This window comes from Clavelina lepadiformis, chromosome 2 (assembly GCF_947623445.1).
Source record: "Clavelina lepadiformis chromosome 2, kaClaLepa1.1, whole genome shotgun sequence".
In the NCBI taxonomy this organism is placed as follows: domain Eukaryota; kingdom Metazoa; phylum Chordata; class Ascidiacea; order Aplousobranchia; family Clavelinidae; genus Clavelina; species Clavelina lepadiformis.
The window spans coordinates 13448915-13471506 of record NC_135241.1 but is presented as its reverse complement, the minus strand read 5'-3'; the positions used below and the strand labels follow the sequence as shown (position 1 = coordinate 13471506).

General features: G+C 34.6%; 1 protein-coding gene across 6 annotated transcripts in view; it reads left to right on the top strand.

Moving 5' to 3' along the window:
- Window positions 1–22592, top strand: part of LOC143446550 (small G protein signaling modulator 1-like) — a 53546-nt gene that overhangs the window by 8707 nt on the left and 22247 nt on the right. For all 6 annotated transcript variants that reach the window (XM_076946225.1, XM_076946223.1, XM_076946221.1 and 3 more), the window contains 10 exons: window positions 165–240; window positions 2525–2684; window positions 5359–5511; window positions 5574–5641; window positions 5711–5813; window positions 8064–8238; window positions 10534–10682; window positions 13653–13720; window positions 19553–19716; window positions 19790–19907. In XM_076946225.1, the coding sequence (XP_076802340.1) occupies window positions 165–240; window positions 2525–2684; window positions 5359–5511; window positions 5574–5641; window positions 5711–5813; window positions 8064–8238; window positions 10534–10682; window positions 13653–13720; window positions 19553–19716; window positions 19790–19907 (1234 nt within the window). The remainder of the gene's footprint in view (window positions 1–164; window positions 241–2524; window positions 2685–5358; window positions 5512–5573; window positions 5642–5710; window positions 5814–8063; window positions 8239–10533; window positions 10683–13652; window positions 13721–19552; window positions 19717–19789; window positions 19908–22592) is intronic.

Genomic DNA, 22592 nt, shown 5'->3' with positions numbered 1-22592 from the left:
AGCAGTTAGTTGTGCCAGTAATAGTAGTACAAGTTTGTGTTTTCTCTACATATGGCTTTATGAAATATTGAGTATATATCAGTCATATATGACTCTTTGTTCATTCGATGTCAGTTACAAATTGTATATTCAGTGTATAACTGTACGATATGCATTTCCACAAGGTGAAAGCTCTAATGGAGGAATCAGTAACAAAAAAGTTTGTCCATGAAGAAAGTGGTCATGTGCTAAAACTATGTGGTGAGTTATGTGCATACTAATGCATTGTAATGTAAACCTAACACCCGGTGTTCCTTTTTTGTACACATTGCCAAGTAAATACCATCGACTGATGTGGCATGTGGGATTGTTTTATCCTGGAGTAACCTTTATATTTGCATACTTAGACTGTTGTGACAATAAAAATGATTAAAACAAGTTTTGGCAGTACAACATAACCTATGCTAACATAAGTTGAGCGTGCGGAGTAAAACTTACATTTAACATTTTCAGAAGTTCTATTAAGTGAGCCTTGATTTTTTACCTTGTGTGTGGTTATGAATGTTGACATATGATGACATTGTTCCAAAAGGTTTTGTTGACATTGAAGCTTTACAGATATTTTTAGATGCTTAATTATGAAAGACCCAACAGATCCTGCCAGTTTGCGTTTTTGGGTGGGACAGTCACTCTTGTTATTTTCTTAACTTGAGGTGTAAAATTTTAATTATATAGATTGTTCTATAAAATGTTTAATATTAATAGAATGGATTATGTGCACAAGAAAAGTAAACAAATGACCAAACCGTCCGCTTGTCCGATGATTCATAGCTTGGTTTTTAAGTGCGAATAAGATTTTTAAGTGTAAAATGTGCTTTGAAAGGTGAAGAAGCACTGCTTTACACAAAGACTTACATGGGTAGTGACACAGTTTTTTCTGTTTAGTATTTCCTAATTTACTGTACTGCTTATACCCATTTTTTGTGTATGGCTGTGCTTATAGGCTGCCAGTACCGCGGTACTATAGTAACGAATTACTGTACCGCAGTACTGTTTCAGTGCCGATGCTGGTACCGTCGGTTCTTTTGAAAAAAAGTACCGAATTACTTTTTTCAAGAAATTTCAGTCAGTCCCGGTACATGATACTTTTCACATGATTAGTTCAAAATTTTAACAAGTATGTGTTCAAAAACAAATGTTAATTAATCTATAATATCAATTTTAGCATATGTTGATCTTCTTTAATCTAGAAATGTCAAGTAAAATTGCAAACGAGTAACAACACATATGTTTTGACCTGGAGTAACTTTTACTGGGGTATATCTATGAGAACAAACTCGTTCAGATATGACCAGTCTGGAATAAGTGTGGCTGTTGAAACAGGTACAGTGGTCCTCAGTCGTCTTCCCATCAACAATTCCACGGGAATCTATCTGCACTGCAGTGGAGTTGATCAGTATGACAGCAGTGACAAGTATTGATCTTTTGATTTCATTACAAGGCTTTTGATTGTTTGAACGCTGCGTTCAGCCTCTCCATTGCTCTGGGGATAGTGAAGATTACTGGTAGAATGACGACACTCATACGTTTTTGCAAACTCATGACATTTGAATGACGAATACTGTGGCCCTTTGTCTTAGAACAGCTCTTCTTGTATCCCGTGACGGGCGAAGATAGATTTTAGATGATTGATCACGTTTTTGGAGGTGGTGTCATGTCCCAGTAAAGCTAATTTGATATATCTGGAAAAGTAATCTGTTACTAGCAGATCGAATTGAAATATATCACATGCAAATTTTTTGCCAAGGATATTTAGGAAGGTCCGAGCTGATCATCGGTTCTGTATGAGAATGACAGAGTCTTGTACAAACAATGCAGCTTGTTACGAAAGCTCCCACTTCTTCATTTAGTCCGGGCCACCATACACTGGATATTGCAAGAGCCCGACATTTAAAAATGCTTTGGTTACCTTCGTGAATCTTGGAAAGTAACTCGTTGCATAAAACGGGTGGAATGTAAAGGCGACTGCCTCATAATAGCAGTCCTTGTTCAATAGACACCTCAATCGAAATTCGTTTAAACCGAACCAATTTTTAGCAAACCTTCGACGGCAATTCGGTTTTGCAAAACTTGACTGCCTGCTGAGCTATACCATCGGATGAAAGCTCTGTCTGAATTTCCTCCGGCCGTTTGGTTGAAGATGGTAAGGACTTAATCACAGTACCGACATGCAAATCAATTTCCTTTCATTCGAAACTGTGACAACTAGTCTCGCAGGCTGCAACTAATTATTCTCTGGACTAGATTAAATAATCAGTTAATAAATATTGCTACTGTACAGTGTTTACTTAAATTCGACATTCGTTGTTTTACACTATTAACAGTTAAAATGATTTTTTTCCACAAAAATTTTTTGTTTATAATTACCTATTATTAAGTGTTAAAAGCCTATTTATTGTGCTTGATTTATGGGCATTGTGTATTATTTTTGATGATGCGCATTACACTGCGCATAATTTTTTTATTACCTTTAATTTTCTCACAGGCACAATAGAAAATTGTTTGTTGGGTGGACTAAAGAAGCATAGAGCTGGATTTTTTCATTTCAATAAAATTGCAAATTTGTTTGCACAAGTTGCTAAAAGACAACCTGATGTTCATGACCTTATTTCCAAAATAGAAGAGGTGGAAAATATCCTGAGAAAGTATGTCACTTGTTTTGTATTTTATATAAAAAATCAGTACTGCACTGTCTTTCACTCTTTGGCTTACCACTGTAATTCAACAATGGAACTCATGCTTATTTTTCTTGTGTACTATGAAACGTCATTAGTTTACAAAGGATTTTAATGAATTATGTAAAATAAAATTTGCTTAATACATCCACCTCCAGCTGAATTTTAATGTATTAAGCGGTGGTTGCAATAACTGATTTTCAAAAAACTGCAACAGAGCAGCTCTCTTAGGGGCCGAAATGCAATCAGTGTATTGTACATTATAGGCAATGACTGTATTTATCCAACACATAGGTCACAAAAAGTGAGACACTTCGGTTGCAATAACAAACTGCTTTAACTAGAGTGAATGAATTTCATTGTAATTTCGTATCAAATCAAGCCAGAGCTATTGTATGCGTTAATGGTTAAGGTGAGTTGGACAAGATTGGCGGATAGGTTTCAAGTTAGGCGTTTTGGCCAATGTTCCGATAATGAATAGAGGTACGGAAGCTACGCATTTTGACCATTGTATCAAAAATATAAGTAGCCGTAACGTTTTCACTCCCAGCTCTGTAGTGCAAGTTTAAATGAAGTTGTCGGATTAGCTAAATATTGCGCAGGACGTTTTTCCTGTTAGCGGTGAAATTCGAAAGCAATCTCTTAAAGCATAAATGAGTTATGAAATGCCGAAAATGTCTGGTTTTCCAAGTTTTCGGATACTTCCAATAAAAGCAGTCACGTGATTAATATGAAAATAGGTGATTACATTATTTTTGTTCAGTGTAACTACATTATGGTTTAAAACTTGATAATATTGCCTAAAGGTTAATGATTCCTTGAAATATAGTGAGTAGCGTTATATTACGCACTTTCGGTCCAAGTGCGGAAAAACATCAAAGTAACCTTCACATTTGGAGTCATAACTTCTTAGCGCTTAGATGAATATAATTTTTTACTCGAATACTGACCTTGATCGTTTTCACCGATTGTTGAAAGTTGTTAAAAAAAACTCACAGTGTAAAGAAGTTATTACATACCAAAAGGTGGTTATTTTCAAAGGTTTTTGACAATTTCCAGTTGAAGTAGTCACGTGATTGATCTCAAAATAACTGAATATGTTACTTAGATTCAGATTAATGAATTTATGCAATAAAATTGTTATTTTGGTTAAAAATTTTAAGTCTAAAAATTTTTTTTCTTCGCCCTTAAACATCCCATAAACCTATTAAGTTTCAAGAAAATTGATCCAAAAAAACACTAAAATACTAAGGTTTGAAAAATTTAAAAGCAGGGAATCCCCTTTTATTTTTATCTAAATGCAAAAATAAGCGCGTTAACTTTAACACCTTTTAAGGATATGCGTCTGCTAGAAGTAGCATTGCTTAAAATTACAAAATAAGTAAAAAAACTACATTCAAAATATAAAAATTTATGTTTAGTCCTGATTTTGGGCTGTTATTGCCAGATCACGCGATCTAATGTAAATTTCTGTCCTTGTTTGGATGGGGAGTAAATTTTATAGATTGACAAGAAAATAAAGTTTGATTGTTGTATTAAAAATGTATACTTTTCGAGTAACGTTAAAGTAAAAAAGTAAAAACTGCTAATGTACAGGCAATTCCTTATAGAAATATTAATTTTTTCTTCACCAACCACTCCATGACAATGATAATTACTTCCACGAAATTTGAAGAAATTATCTTGGCGCTACAAAAAGTTGTGCAAGAAACTGTAAAATTTGTGGCGTTAACAAAACACCCCTCATGTTGCCTTATATATCCTTTTCATGTGAGCGGACGTAATCGTCATTAAAGTATCATTAAAACAGTAAAGTTTTAAAGCAAGGCGACAGAAGTTAATAATTAGGAGATATTAATGGATCAAGGAGATATTAATTATCGAAAAGTGTCAAAATTTCAAAGTTTTTGAAGATTTCCCCAAAAAGTAGTCATGTGATAAACCCTATCCACATAACGAATTTTAAGAACATCCGATGTTATTTACGCGAGTTCTCGCACCTAACACCTAAAATTAAGAGATAAAGAAGAAGAAGAATAATAATATAATTAATGTGTAACTTAGTACGTATTGAAATTTTCGATTTTGATCCGTAATTAAAGAACTGAAGGGGAAAAAAGAGACACACATAATTTTGCAATGCAAAAAACACAATACAGTTGCTTTCATGGTTTGTGATTCTCTGATTACTTGGCCAAATAAAATTGTGAAATTCATGAGACAATGAAAATTTATCCTACCTACTGCATTCTTCAACTAAAGTTATTGTTACTCGTTAGTGAATGAATTTGTAAAATGTTTGATCTCGACTACTCTTTTTATTGCATGAATAATAACAATTAGGCTTATGGAGACTAGTAATTTGTTAACTTCTGAAATTGTTGAATTCTCTTAAGCAGATGTAAACAAAAATGTTTGTAGACTAGAGCTTGTCTTATATTTATTTATGATGGATAGTGACCGAAAAAAATATGGCAATCAGGTAATGACAGAGCATCTAGCATGACATAATTAGTATATATTAATTTGCGGGGCGCCATTGATTTACAGTATATGGAATACTGTGTGAGTGTGTGTGTGAGAGTAGGCACTGTTTTTACCAAGGATTAACAAAAACTTTTATTTAAGTTCATTGTTTTTATAGACAAAGAACTTTCTTTAGTACCTCAGATGAATTATGTCTTGTGGAACAAAAATCCTTTGAAAATGGTAATCATAGAAAGTATCTTTGGGTAAGAATGGCTCTTACATCTAAGTTACTTACCCAGATTGTTGAGGACCTAGTCAAGAATAGCAGGTAAGCATTTTGAAGCAAGTGTAAGTACTGTTACCTGTTTATAAACTAACTTGTTTTGACAGTAAATATTATGAGAAGACATCTATTATGTCGGATCCTGTTCGAGGGAAACTCATAGCATCCTTACTTGGTGAATACATTTTAAATTTAATGCTGGCCATTTTTTTTCTTTATTACTTACCCAAATATTTTGTTGCAGTTGGGCCTTGCGCGTTAGACTATACAAAAATGAAAACACAGGATCATTACTGGTCAGATCCTCCTGCAGTTGAATTACTTCAAAGACATAAGTTACATAACAGGTAAGAGTGCCTTTGAACATAGTAGGTAAGCTGCTTCACTAGGAGCGACTAGTAAGAAATAATTGCGTAATCGAGCAGTTTGCTTAAATTTGCTGTATTTGTAAAAGCCTGTAAAAATTCAAATTCTTGGGATATACACAATCTGCTGCCTCTGTTTAGGTACACAATCTCTGCCATTTTGGGACTCAGCAACTGATAGAAATATAATAGCTGGCTTAATATGCTACATGCAAATGCCAACATGAATGATTCCATGTTGAAAAACTAGACTACAGAATCACTCATTGGGGTACGCAAGAGAAAGCTTTATCTGCCATAAACTTGTTCAAATAGAATAATCAAACTTCGATTAATAAACAATTAACCAGTATAAATCAACAGTAAATGGTCAAACAAGCACAATTGGTATAAACCATACCATAGCCCTGGCTACACTGCTACTAGTCAAGTGTCTCAATAAAATCACCTTCAATTAGCAAAATCAGTGAACCATAACAAACAATAAACTTTGACCAGAACAACTAGCAGGTAAGAGGAAATTAGGTAAGGGTACCGCAAGGTACTAAGACAAACAGATAAGAGAACACAAAAGAGCATACAAAGTATTAACACAATAACACATGTCACACTGCTTCGTTGAGTAATTCTGTGAAATCTGTTTAGAGGTTATTGTTTTTTCCCGATCAGCCTTCCCAAATTTCCATACCTACTTTGTTGATAGCTCTTGCACGTGGCTTTGATTATGTATAAATTGTGGACTAATGTATTTGCTCGATATTTTTACGGTAGTACCTCAGCAATTATGTTTGCCAAGGTTCGATGATCTGTCCAAGTTAGGCCATAAATCAGATCAACAATTTCTGAAGCAGAGCTAGTTGCAGATTTGCTGTATATTTCATCTGCCAATCTTTGTGACGAAAGTTTGCATACACCAACTACGAACTTTACAGTTAAATATGATTGAATATTGTATGAGTTGACTATGTACAAATATGAAATTTGAGCACATTTGTTAAACATTTGAGATTTGCTCACTTTTTTTTGATACCTTCCAGATAGTTTTTTCGTATAAAACTAATTCCAAGAAACATGTAAATAAAAAGTTTACTGTATGGGCATGTAGAATGGTATCAGACTTGGGCAACAACACTGTGTTGCATGAAGGTTTGCAACTGTGCTAAATTGCGGCGTCATTAAAAGCGAGGTAAAACAGAAATGGATACGAGAGGTCACATTTTGTGATGCAATTATCTGGTTAGTGGTTATTTTATTCAATTAATAAATATGTCCATTTCCGCACTCTCTGTATATACTGATTACAATTACATCATTTTGGTATTGTCATCAAAATTATGATACTACGTGTCCCTGGGTAATTTTATTAGCTTGTATGTATGGCCCGCTGCTGACGATTGATATTGACAGGTGATGCTGGACACTTGCACGAAAGTTCATTTGTTTGTTGCAACTAAAAACTTGCTCGGTGGTATCAAAAGCGGTCATATCTTTGTTTTCAGTAATCATTAGCTAAGAAGCAAGATTATATGTCTGGAGCGTATTGTTTTACTTTAACAGGGAATGTTTTAATTTCGTTAATAAACGAGAGCAGCAGCATACACTGTTTAGGTCACTTTTACACATGGTTAAGCTAAAACGGGGCCGACTAATACAAATAGAGAAAAACTGATGAAATGTCAATTATACACACAGAAAGATGTGTGAGTTGACATTTCTGCGGCACTCGATAGGTTACGACTCCGTGATGATAAGGAAGGTTGCGTTTCTACTAAGTTGCATGTATGGCAAAATTCCCATTTCCTGGAGAATCTCAATTTTTAAAACGGGGAACGAACGGAACACCCTCCTTGTAAATTGCCCCTTGTGTAGCCCTTTTTTAATTGGTTGTTATTGTGACGATATGACGAATGATAGAAAGCAGAATTGACATGACATCAGCAATGGTAGATATAATTATAATTGAATAAACTTGTGATATCATTGGCATAAATGCAGGTAGTTGTTATGGCAGAGGCAGTTTGTTATGTTGGGAACAGCATAAAAACTTTTTCAAGCTCTATTGATCACTTTTTGATTCCTTGAAAATATCCATGTGTATACGAACCCATGAAGTAAGATTTGTGAATTTATTTATTTTTTGAATCACACAATATGAGCTTGAAAGTCAGCATTTGGACCATGCTGAATTTGTAACCAACCAACAATCAATCAATAATCTGTTACACTCTGTAGATGTGTCATGGCTAGGTCTTCGGGACGTCGCCCAGCTCTAAATTTTTCAACAGCCTCAAACCATTCAACTAAAGACTCTAAAGACAAAGATTCTGTTCATGAATATGTTGAATCATTGCATCAGAATTCAAAGATGACATTGCTGTATGGAAAAAATAATGTTCTTGTCCAGCCAGTATGTTTTTTATGTTATATTTTTAACCTTGTGCACATTTTATTGATATCTTGGTACTATTTTTTAAGTCCGTTTAAGTTTAATTAGAGTTGACTCTAATAACAAAAACGTTTGTTAGTATACAAACAAGAACCTTGTGGTAACGGAACGACCTTTGAAAAATACACTTAGATGATGCCTAACAAACGATCGGCACAGCTGGATGGCGTTAGCTATTAGCTGGTGGTTAGCGACTATGGCAGTTAGCTACCATAGTTGCCAACTGTCATGTCACATTGTTAATTGCAGGCATAACTGCCAATTCTAAAAAGAAATGTGATGAAAACGGTTGTATTTGCAATTTCTGTCATGCTAGGCCACAAGTTTTTCAGGAAACAAAGTATTCAAGCATTAAAATGACTAGCAGAGCAATAAAGTTCCGGGAGTCAATGAATTACCAAAATTTTGCTCCAAATTCTCTCCTACATGTACATTTTTGGGTAATGGCTAACAAAATCTTTAGCCGATAAGAGCTTTTATCTGTTATCTGTGATTTATGATGAAACAAGACTTAAAGAATGGTTGCCTTACTAACGTTTGAGATTTTTCATTGTCCTCATGATTAACTTATCACAACATTAGTATGTGAGTAACATATTATATTCAACGAATATTATAATTTTTAAATGGTACACGTCATGACCGAACTTCAGTGATTGACACACACCAAATAGTACATCAGAGTAAAGGAGAAGCAAGCATCAAAAGGAGTATCAAAAAGGCTGAGTATCACCAATCCTTCTAATCTATACTAAATGAGTTATTATGTAATTACATTAGCCTTTTTTTTAATGTCATTCTAGGATATTACACGGTGGTTGCATGACTTAAAGTACACTAGTAATTGGCTAATACTCATGTTATAAGCTGCGAAGAACACAGAGCAGCAATGCGCAACAAAACATAGTTAACCAGTTGCAGTTGGCAGAGCATAATAAAAATTGCATTTTATACACTGTAAATCAGCGCGCTACACCGGCCAAATTTTCCGAGCCCAAACTGGAACACCGCTATACAAGTTCGTCTTCATAAATTGCCGTGGGCAGTACCCTATGTATACAATGATGCAATGTAACACCATTTCCCAAATGTGACAATACAATTTTTCTTTCTCCTCATACAAAAAAATGCATGTAATTGATCACCGAACAAAACAATATATCTATTTAATAATAATTGAGTATAAACAAGTGCCAAACAAAAATGACATTATCTGGTTTTATATCCGTCCTTCCTAAGCTTTATTCATAGGGTCCAGCTTAACGAACTTGCTGTATATCTTCAGTCACAATACTTTCGTTAAATAAATCGTTGCTACTAATATCATTAACTCAGAGTCATTAACTAGGGTTGACCCAATAACAAAATCGCTTGTATGTTTATGAACAAAAAGCTCAAACTCAGTAACAACAGTCAAGGCAGTTATTTAGTTATGACTGACCCTGGTTGATTCCAGTGAATTTGTTTTCTCAATAACTGCCTGCCCTTCAAAATATGCCTTAAGGCTTTAGTCACCAAGTGACTGTCTCGTTTTCTTCCTAGCTCCATTCAGCCTACGATGTATTGAACATTTGTGTTTTTCTTCATAGGCAAGTTTTCCATACATAAATCTTCTCCAAGCCCAACCCTTCACATTACGTGTCCAAAACAACAAAGTTTTTGTTTTAAAACCTTGGCTTCCGGTGAAATTTGTGTTTAAATTATGTTTAAAATATTACGATTAATTTGTTCCTTTTATCAGTCCATAAATTTCTAATAGCCGCCACTACTCCCTCATTATAAAGCTGTTTTAATGCTCTTGATCTGGTTTTTTGAAAATCCAGCTCTCACAACATCAACCAGCACAAAAAACAGTAATGTAACTAACAATAATGTACAAAAGACGACCGGCGGGGCACATGTGGAAATACAGCTGCAAATCATACTTGAAGCTTTTTGTAGACAACATTCAACATGAATAAAGCACAAACAAAATAGTAATGTGACAGTATGTGTTAAACAGATTTCTTTCAGTTTTAATTACTATTTTGAGTTACCTATTGTCGGGACAAAAAGTGTGGCAACAGCCAGCAGTGAAAGATGATCACTTTGTTATATACTTAAGTTTGTGGTATTTACAAATTTACTGTCGTTACATTGCAATCTAAAACCACAAGACTGTATTTTATTACTACCTTAATTGAGGCCTGTAGTGTGATATATATTTAAATAACTTGCTGAAGTTTTGCTGTGTTGTAATTGTAATGTCAACTGCAGCGAAAAGCTTTTGATGCCATACCTGGATATCTATCACTGCATCAAGAAACCTCAAAAGTAATAATCAAGTGGACACCTAATCAACTCATTAATATCTCGGACTCAAAAAGTGATAGCAGATTTGTTGAATTTCGAGAACAGGATTCCAGGTAAGAATTTTATCGATTACATAAAAAGGTCATTATTTATATCGAACTTAAAACAAGAACTGGCAAGAGTCAAATATTGATAGTTAATAAAATTCATTATTTTAATGAGTACCTATGCGCTAAATACCAAACACGGTACACACCATACTACAAAAAATAAGTGAACAAGAGGGCAGCAGCTCTGGGTTCTCCCTAAACAGTTTGTAATCTTTTGCAACTCCTTCAGTTCAGCTAAAGGAATGGCGATTCGTGATTTGGCCAGGTAAATGATGATAATGAGGCATTCTGGAAACATAACCAGACCGTCCTAGTGGGACCTCTCGAATTTGAAGAAGTAGTGGCCCAACATCTAGAGATTTATGATTTTCAGTGCTAACCATTTGTTACACCTTGAAACTTTCTTAAAAATCCTGGATCTGAAGCCTGCACCTGTGATTGCACTTTTGCGGTCATTACCCAAGATTCATGACCATAGGTGAAAATTGGAAAGAAAATTGGTTTAAAAAAGAAAGTTTTGCAGTCTTAGAAAATTCTAGTTTCATGGCAACCAAACATTAAAGCTCACGCTTGACTGCACTTGATTTTCCAATTTGCATGTTTAATTCAATGTTCTGCCTTTCATCACTTGTGAATTGCACTCCCAGATACTTAAACCTCTTCACTTGTTTCAGTGTTTTCTTCACACACTTGTAGTGAGCACTAAGCAGTATTTCTTGAGAGGCAGAGTATCTCAGTTTTCATTATGCTTATCTTCATTCTGGCGTTATTGCAACATTTATAAAAAGATCAGGTGGGGAAGAAGCTGAAAAATGACTGATTCTACTTCTTCCAACCGTGACACACTCTTCACCAAGGCTCTGGCTGTCTATCCAGTTCATGTAAACTATGAAGAGGAAAGGTCAAAGCACACACCCCTGCCTGAGTCCAACAACATCGACAGCAAACAGTTTTGATTTAACATTGTTCAAACAAACACAAACTTTAACGCAATTGTATGCTAATTTATTGCCTGCGTGATTACATGTCAGCTGATCCAGGCCATGCAACCCACCCACCCTGTCAAATTTTTTGAAACTTTGTTATCTTGTAAATCTTTTTGCCCTGGTCGCAAAAAAAATATTTTTTTGAGAATTGCGTCATCGTAACAAAGTACAGGTGTTTAAACATTGCTAGTAATGTGTTCACTCATGCTTAACAAATCATCAATAAACTTCCATGCTCTGGAACTCTGGCACATAACATAATTTTGAAGTGCAAATTTATACATATAGTAGAGGATACTACAGTCTACCATTTCGTAAATTTGACTCCGCAGGTCATTTCCCTTAACCTTTGAACCGAGGTTAACTAACAGCGACCCTTGTGCTCACTCATGGGGTCATGTGTGACAACATTGTCAACAATTAATTTCACTGTGGTGCTCGGTACATTGCATGACGTGTGATACATCAAATGAAAGACCTGTTCAAGGAGAGTTCAAATCAAGAATAAAATCTAAAATTGCTTATTATACTTGGTTAGAGACAACAACGACTAACTATTGACTTGGAAAATGTTCATTTTCGACGTCTTACTTTAATTTTCTGTACAAATACAATACAATACATTGAGTGACAAGTTTTCAAAGGATCTAGAGTGAATTTAAAACACAAGAGGATAATGAGTTTTCTTTTAGATAGTGTTCTTTAGTTAGTATTTCACAACTATTTTACAGACCTGCAGATTATTTATTCAAGGCATCTTAATTGCATATACGACCTAAGATGACCCGCTATTTCCACAAATATAACAAACAGTTACGTAGCAAAATATGTTGTGTCCCCGTGATATGACCACTTTTACTTGATCCCGGTGATAGTCTTTTTACTGGGGTTCCATTGCAATTACACAAGTATAAGAACATTGTTAAGTGACCAACCAATGCTATCAAAGAATGCAGTAAAACGATCAGGAATGGTAGACAACTAACAGCTCAGGATAAAAATACAACGGTACACCCTTTAAAACCTAACTTGAACAGAGCATATTAATTGGTGCCGTAGTTCTTCCATACTTTGGTTATCTTTTTTCACTTGCAATTGATAGATAATATTGTTCACGGCTAGTTGCAACTTTCGGTGTGTTAATTTTGCAGACAACATGCTGAAAAGCATCTATCAAATGTCAAACTTTTCTGGCCAATACAATGAGTAATATTTATTCCCTGGATGCATGAAGCCCAAGAGAATGGCCATCTCATTGTTCTTTCCGCACTCTGAAAGTTCTTTGTGATTGATTGACATTTTGCAAGCAAAGATCTTTCTTACATTCTTGTCACTGGTGCATGTGCTATAGTAAGCCTCTGCAATATATTCTCTATCCTCCATGATAATAGAGGGATACAGAGAAGGAGAAAGAGAGTTTTGTTGATGAAGTGTGACCAGCAAAAAGCACAAGATAAAATTTCAGTTTCATTCAAAAATTTAAGAAAAAGCCACAAAAGATGATGATTAAACACTTTATCAGCCCCAGTTTACAATTGAATAAATATCGGGTTTGCTTAAAGTGAGGGGCAAGTGCACAAACAAGTTGTCCTGGATAAAAAAATATTGCTGAAAATAATCAATAACGACAACTTACTGCCAACCTGGGTGGCGGTTTCTATCCTAAAAGACTTAGCTTTTCCACCACTATCCTACTTAATTCAAGTGCCAACCATCAAGCTTGTTAATTTTACATTGTAATGTCACAATCGCTATCATAGGTAGTAACAAATTTGCTATACATTTTAGATGTTAACTGCTTACCAACTACCAACTAAATGTTTTTTGAAAATTGCTTCTGTAGTGGTATTATCAGGATAAAAGATCGGTTGGGTTTTGCACTTGCCTTTCACTTTTAGCTTACGTATGTACATTTTTGCTTGATTTATATGACTTTTTGCATGCTGTTATACTTGCTAATTGCAATTGACTAATACTTGCATTGCAGTGTTTACTGGGACTTGGCCATCTCTTTGGATTTGGGAAAAGTTGTATATTTACACTGCCATCAGCAAAGTAAGTGATTATTTTAAAAGAAGTTTGTTACCTTGGCTCATAGACAGTGTAGTGTTTGTTATTCTCATGCTCTATTTTCCCATGAAGCTTAAATTTTACTTAATTAAGAAGTGGTACGGTACTGTAATCCAGGGATGTCCAAACTTAATTCACTGAGGGCCATCCACTAAAAGGTAACCAGTGGCCGGGGAATTCATAACTCACTATGTGTGGAGAATGTTGCGTTGCCTACAACATAATGAAGTCAGTGACGACAAACGACAGTTAACAATGGCTTAGGCAGCCTGGCATACTGTGCCTTAAACGAGTTTACAATAACTTACTGCAAGTTAACACTTATCACTAATATAATTGAAAAGTAAATTTGTCCCCGAATAGTGCAGTTTTCTGTTAAATTCGTAAAATTCTGTTAATTCAGTTTTCTGTTAAATTCTTTTTTCTGTTAACATTAAAATAAGGTTTGTTACTCTTGAACTTCCAATGTTACTTTCATATTTCTTTATGTTTAGTTTGAAGTTACACATGAACTTGGCTGCAGGCCAATTAAAACATTTGGCCGTATTTTCTGCTATAATTCTTATTCTCAGGCCTAGGAAAGTCGTTGCCTGACTTAAACTTGAAAATGATCCTTAAGCACAGTCCTGGTTACCGAGCTAGCCTTTTTTGACTTTTCTCACTCTTGCGAAGAAGCTGTCACTCAGCGCATGTTTTTTGGTAGAGAGCACTGGCTAATGTGATTTGTGTTCGATACCCAATGTTGCTAACTGTACTGTTCTTGGGCAAGCGTTAACGTTGCTTGCTCCTGTTCAGTGGATTTGGTGAACAGTTCAAAATTCTTGCAATATTATTTAAAAAATCAAATAAACAAATAAAGATATGTGTGACAATTGAAACTTGCACAAAGGCTAGCTTGGTAACTGCTCACGTTCAGCATTGCGTCCGGCACTTTTTTAATATTACTACCGCCATCATTAACAAGTGGCTCATTCTATTATAATACCATGACACTGTGTAACACACCCTCTTAGAATTTTTTAATTTTTTGATATGTAAGAGCCATAGGTGTGTAATGAACATTGGCTTTCGCTCCATCGAAATTCATCAACTAGCTTTCGAGTTATCGCTGCTCATATTTTAACCACTAGAGGCGCTGGTTTTGTAATACGTATTAGAGAAATTGCATAAGACATTTATTTTTTAGTGAATAGAGATAAACAAAATATGTATTCCTATAGTTTTTTAGGCAAGGATTTCAAAAATTTTAATGTTATATTTGTGAAATTTTGACAGATATGTTTTGCTCTAAACTCCAATAATTGAAATCCAAATATTACCGTGAATTGCGCACCAAACCCAGATTTCCCTTCAGCAATTGTATTGGTTAACTTATTAAGTTTTAAATAGGTATGTAATAAAGTTTTTCTGTATTTGAAATCTATGCTTTGCAAAGAGTCAAATGTCAAAAGTTTTCTCAACTATTTCATAGAAATTAAGACCTTAAAACAAGTTTTTCGAAGAAAATCTCATCAACACTCAGTTAAACTGTGTTTAATTGCACATATTGTTTGAACAGTGTAGGCTAACAACCCATCAGTTTCACTCTTTTATGCATGTATACAATAATTCACTGAAACTGTGATGATATAAGCAATCAGTTATAATTGTTATTATATTTGAATATAATTATAATTAAGGCCTAATAGACCATTTGAACTGACAAGTAGAATATCATGGATATTTTAAAAGTGGTTACAAAGTAGTTTTGTTTGTAATCTTTTTCAGTTACGTTTGGGAATTAAATTACCTAAAACCTGTCAATCTATCACTTTGCACATGGCCAGAGTATTATTAAACAAATACGATGGAGTTATACCAAGATTGAAATTATGTACCAGTTACTACAAGCAGGCAAAAACAGAGTCTTCTCTAAATTTTAAGCTGAGAGAACAAGCTACAGCCTCCTCATTTACTTCCTGTGTTGAATCTGATGCATGATTTTCAATAGATTATAAAAAACATACAATCAAAGACATCAATACCAGTCTCCTCATGCATAATCTATCACCAATAAAGCTCCACGGTCAATCATCTCATTTTTACAATGTGTTTGTTGCAACTTTACTTGTATTTCAGTTGCTATTGCAAACCATCTTTATGATATGCATAATAGATATTTAAACTGAGACCTATAATGGAAAATCGTTTCAAAGAAAACTTTGTGCCTTGCTTGTGCGACGAAGTAATAGTTTTGCAGGAATTGCATGGCATTCAGCTACAATTAAATTGTTATTGAGTTTTGTCAAAATTGGAATTAATATAAAAAATAACCATAAGTCTAACAATATACGCTTGTTCAACTTCACTTTGAATCATCTTATCATGCGTATGTTAACTTTTCACTATTCAGATTAATTTCAGTTCCTTACTTTCTATCAGCTAGTTAAAAAAGATTTTAAAATTTGACTCTTTGCAGAGCATACATTTCAGATCCAAAAAAAACATTTTCCAAGTACCAATTTTGTCTCTGACTTAATAAGTTAACCAATACAAATGCATATACCAGATGTGGGCAAACTGCTGCTCGCGAGCCGCATGCGGCTCTCCGGCATGTTTTTTGTGGCTCTTCTAGTCGAATCGTAAAATTCCAAAAAATGTGAAGGCTACCAAGAGTACCGTTTATGAAAGTTTCTGTGTAGTTTTTCTTTATTAAGGCCAGCATTTCGTTTATGACGTAACACTAGACATCGATTCCGACATTGTTTTCAGGTATAGATTCTATACTCTATTGCAAAGGTTGTCAAAATGCACCTCACCAACATGTTTTTATGGGTCTTTTAGTTAAAAAGTAATATCCCAAAATGACTACTAATAGTATAATAACCAAATTGACAATCATTACTGATTTTGCGGCTCACTGGTGTTTATATTTTTCCGCAAGTGACTCTTTCATTGAACAAATTTGCCCACCCCTGGCATATACTACAACCAATAGGAATTGAGAGCAAAACATATCTGTCAAAATTTCACAAGTATAACAATATACCTCTTCTAACATTTTGGCATTTTTGTCATGAAAACAACTTTTGCCCTTTTGAGATGTTAGTCGTTGAAATTAAGTACCCCAAAAATTTCTAATCATAAATTTCATTGGTTTCCTCCATTTATTTTCCAAAAAATGGAGTTTTGAAAACTTTGCCTTAAAATTATAGGAATACATTTTTTTATCTGTATACTCTCAAAAATAAAAGTTTTATTCAATTTTTCTTGTATGTTTTACAAAACAAAGCGCCTTTAAGGGCTAAAATATAAGCAGCGATATCTCGAAAAATAGTTAACATTTTCATTACACACCTATGACTCTCACATGCTAAAACAGAAAAAAAATTCTAAGAAGGTGCGTTACAAAATCTAAAAATATAGACTGCATTATATTAGAATGACCCACATAACATGTGTATTACATAATGTTGTTATTACTTGGTAAATATTTCAAAGTCTTCTTTATCACGATATAACTCCAAAGTTCAAATAAGAGCTCAGACATACAGCTGATCAGAATTTGATGTAGTTGTCATGACCTTGGAACTCAGATATAAAATCAAAAATAACTAATGCTTTATTAAAACAGAATTGCTAGTCCTAAAATAAAGTATAGTTAGTTATATAAGACGTGACTGTAAACTATATAACACTTATATAGATAAGGGTTACCATATTTGATAATGCACAATCCCTGACAAGTTTACCTCAGTTGCATTGACCAACTGTAGAATATTACCGAAGTACATTGCCGCCACTGCTTTTTTGTGAAAGAAGGATAAACATAAAACAGTACAAAACCAGCAAAGAAACATTTGTGAAAACGAAAATTAGCACAAAATTGTAACGAAATACGCACAATATAATATTGTAACGAAATACGTAATTTTAAGTAATGAACGTATAACAGTTTGTGAATAATACTGTACTCTCCCTCATACCAATCGTACTTTTCCGAAGATCTGACTTTTTTCAACAAGCTCTTGTTGGACTTCAAAAACAAATAGAATTCTCAACAAGACATGCTTTGTACTGAAGTGTTAAAATTCCTTTCATTCTCTCAATGTTCATCTTATCTTTTTCTTAAAAATCTTAAATCTTTTCTTAAAAGGTAGTAAACAACTTACGTCATAAACAAGTTGCAGACAGATTTAAAGCAGACAGTTTTGACAAGCTGAGTATGTTCGCGACCTAGAAAAAGTTTGAAAAAAGGTGCTAACCTAGAAAAACTTGGACTAAAATACAGTTTTAAAAAATCCCAGACTTTTAAGTACATTTCAGCATTTCTCCCTGACGCAGATTTGAACACTACATTCCCTGACATGTCAGGGAAATCCTGACGTATGGCAACCCTAATATAGATGAACTCTTAGCATTAAGCAGCCGACTCGCCCACACTACGCTTACTACTGAATAACGTCGTACAGATGAAAACCAACACAAGGACCAATTAAGGCGGCGTGATTATGCGCGAGGCAGAAAAGGAAGACAAAGGAATGTCACCACAGTAGTATTTCAGAAATTTGAGTTTTTCTGAGTATGTCCGACACCACCACTTTTTGGTATTTTTTCACAGGAAAAAACAAAACAATGACACCCGAAATGCTTTTCTTTTGCTATGAACTTAAACCTATCCCGCTATCAAAAATAGCAAAATATTTCAGTTTTTATTGTCATATAGTTTTTTTATGATTATATATGCTGTCTGAAATGTACGTACGGTACCACGAAGTTGCCCAGCAGCAATAGTTTGTAGCATTACATGTTACATCACCTAATAGCCCCGCTTGATGATTTTAAGAGTGACCTCATTCCTTGCAGCTTTGATACACATTTGAAGATTGAAAAAGCACAGCAAACGCTAAACTTAGCATTGACGTTTAATTGAAATGATTAAAATAAAATTTTAATAAACATGCATCTCAAAACATGAAATTATCTGAATGAAATAAGTAACAAGTACCGGGAATGACTAGAACTTCTTGATAAAAGTAATTTGGTCCAAAGGCTCAAAGTACCAATGGTATCGGTACTGAACAAGTTTCGCCATACTGCCCACCTCCAAATCCAAGCTTCAAGTAGTCATCGTTAAATGCAAACAGCTATCCAAGGAATGAATCACTTCTTTTAGACAAAATATTATGTTATCAGCTGCATTAAAACAAGCATACTATCAAAGACTTCTTTAGCCCATGGAAGCCTACCATAGTATAGCCTTGCTTGTAATAAGCGATTAATCACGTCTTGCTTTAGATAAAATTTTCAAAAATTCATCAAATTCTGTTTGGAAATTATACATCAAACTGCTTTCTGTTAATCTTTTAGAGACTGCAACACAACAGCAAATGCAAATTTGTTTTAAAATTATATCTTGAATTGCTAAAATGCAAGGAAACTTCTCATAATACCGTTAATTGATCAGAAAAAAATATTCAACATTTTCTTGGACCCGTGAATGATTTTGACATTATAAAGCCTATGGTTTGTTATTGCCTTTCAAACTGTAATGTCAAATTCTAATTGAAGTTAAGTCAATAGACTTAGTCTTTTGAGTACGATTTGTGGTCTGTTTTGCATACAAAATTAAATGACCAAGAAAGAAAGTGTATGCTTTGATCAGTAGAATGTTTGTTATAAAAGATATTTATGTGTTTTTAACAAATCAATATTCCCTAATTTAATGTTCTGAATATTTATTAATGGAATATCAACAACATAACTTTATTTGATCTCTTTGATGGGATAATTTCATTCTGGAAACACTTTGTGCTGAATTTTTATATGATTGTTTAGATGATAAGAGTGGAACTTTAGTGTTTGTTGGGCAGGATGGTGTCCAATGGCCTCCAATACATTTTCCTCCAGGTGGCCATTTACTTTCTTTTCTGTCATGCCTTGAAGTTGGACTCGTACCACATGGAAATCTTGATCCACCTTTGGGGATACAGAAGGGCCAAGTATGGAATTTTTAAATTTGAAATTGATTACAGCATGAAAACAACGGTTTATAGTGCTGGTACACCGTTGCAGGAAAAAAACTTTCCCCATCTCAGAAGAAGATGCCATAACAAAATGAGTCATTTTCTTAACAATAGTGAAGAAGAGATGGAGTTTGTTTTTCGCCTAAATTCTTCTTCCAAAAGTGGCAGTAAGCACAGTATTTTGTAAGAAAATGATTTTATGATACTAGTATGCATTTGTGTGACGATTGTGCATAATATAGATGAACAGGTAGAATGGTGAATCATAGAGATTCAATACAAAATTTTCCATTTTTCTCAATTGTGTAATTTAAAAACTAGAGCAACTATTTGATAAAGACAGAGGTGGGCAGTCTCTACTTTAAAGTCCAACGCTTTTACAAGTTTGTTTTAAATTAAAGCATTACTTATTTAGTTTAACTATGCATGATTCATTCCAAAACTTTTGCTGTTATCCAAAATAAAGTTTGATGTATGTTGTTATCAGCATATGCTAATGCAAGGGTGACAGTGACAACTTCAAAAAAAGCTTAAAACGTGCACGAATATAGGATCAGAAAGTAGGATCAGTCATTTGTTTTTGCATCTGATTTTGTTTTTGGTTTTCAAACCTGAACTTCATCATCAACTTGTGGATGGGGGGCTGCAATATGTCCTCATCGTTTACCCTGGGTAACGTTTATGCAAGTACATTAGCGAAATTGCAGCAAATTAAATTAATAATATCACAGGCCAACAAAACAAAACAATAAAGGCATTATTTGTTAAATCGATTTAGGGGTATATCAGAGGCGCTGAGTCCGAAAATGCCATTACTTTTGCTGAATAGGCTCTGGTTTTTTGAGATATTGCTTCTTCCTACATATACCATGAAAGTTAGAAATGTATGCTAGTGAGTAACATGGTTAATATAAACTGAAACCATGTGAAGCAGCTATTTAGTTTTTCCCAAATGTTGAGTTGTCTGGCACAAATTTCTCACTTGGGAGGTAAATAATGCCTTAGTTTAGTTCATATCATCTCCCATCAAGCACTAACATAAGCTTTCTAGTGCACTGATAAGGCAATAGTTAGTTTTATCCTGAAAGTTATCAGTTAAAGGCTATTTTGCTGAATAGACAGCTTACTCTAATTTATCCTCCCTCTTGAGCTGAAGAATTATGTCAAATGACAGGTATCTCATCACCAACGACTAGTAGGCTCAAAGTTAACATGCTTTTTTAAAGTCAGGATATAGACAGTGTACCTTAAGTTGAGAAGGCAGCCTGGCACTCTTCTGTTCAACTGTAAAAGGATTTCTTGGAAACACAAAAGCAAGCTCTGGGATCGAGGATGAGCATAAAAGTTCACTATCTATTGACTCACTAGAATCGCTTCCCTGAGAACCTCGGAAATATGAGTGAGGAACAAGGTGAAAGGTTTCACCAAGATATCAAATTAATTAAAGAGAGATATCAAGGTAGATGGGACACTCACATGATGGCAGATAACTGCTGGTGCCTAAAGCTAAGCTGTCTACAACAAGACAAGAGGACTTTCCTGCAGATGACTTCATGCTAATTTGAGTAAATAACTAGAGTGAATCTAAGAACTTCACTAATGCACATCCTGAGATAGATATATTTCTTTGTAAAGTGTTTTGCTTTGAATACTCTGTGGTAAATGAAAAAATTGATTGCTTGTTCATTTCGTGTTTTTACAAATTGTCGTCTTTCTTGTGTAGGCTTAGGCATACTTGGTTTGTTATTACCAAATTACTGCTATTTATTTTTCACTTCAAGCAAGTTTTAATGTGGTATTGGAAGCTTAGTCTCACAAATTACAATATGTTAGGAGAATCTGATGAAAAGACGAATAAATGGGGCATATTTTGTGTTGAATATATGGAAAAGAATAGATTTATTCAGCACTTCTTCATTTAGCTAATCTCATTGTGTCTTTAGCTTTTGCTCATTCTTGTGGTTTTAGTGCTGATAGACTTACTACAATATTTAATATAGCCTGTTCCTTAAGCTAAAATGCAACCTAGCTTCAAATTTAAAAGGTACCAAAAATATCGAAATTTGCTAACATCTTAGAAACTAGAGCCAATTCTGCCAAACCTGCCAGGACCAACTCAATCTTTACGGTTTTAGTCGCGCTAGCTGTATCCTCAGTGCTCATAATGGCATTACCACCTTCATTATGGACAATACATGCTTTTTGCATGGTGGCCACTCAGACGAAAACAACTTAACCGAATTGACTTTCATCAGTTAAGACGTAACAATCATAAACATCTGTCATTCTCCCTCTGACACGTTGGATAATCCATCTTTGCAAACAACCTTGGAACCTTTCATCTTTGCAGGTGATTTGAACTGCAGACGTGAAAATTGGGGTTACCCGGATGCTAATGGCAACGGAGACATTCTAGTTAACTTGGCAAGCACCAACAATTTGCTTACACCCTGTGATACCAAGCAACCTAGATCTTTCTACTCAAGCCCAGCCACCAATGGCAGCAAAGCATCAACCGGAACATTACCTTAGACTCTCAGATACATGGAACCACCCCAAGATATTCTGTATTGTTCAGATTCCCAAGATAACATGGGCCATCCCTCATCATAACATCCTCTATGGTCTGCTTTGCTAGCTTGGTTACAATCTAAAGACAAAACTTCTAAAAAGCAGACTTGGCTCTCTTTGTCACGAGCGTGTTGCAGAGGAGCTAGTTGTTTCAGGTAATTAAACCCTCAACAAGTCCTACCAGTTCTTCATATGGATTATAGAAGCTGTAGCCAAGAAGGCCACCCCTGAGGATTTCGCAGCTTACGCATACCAACTTGGGATAACAAATGCGCTGATCG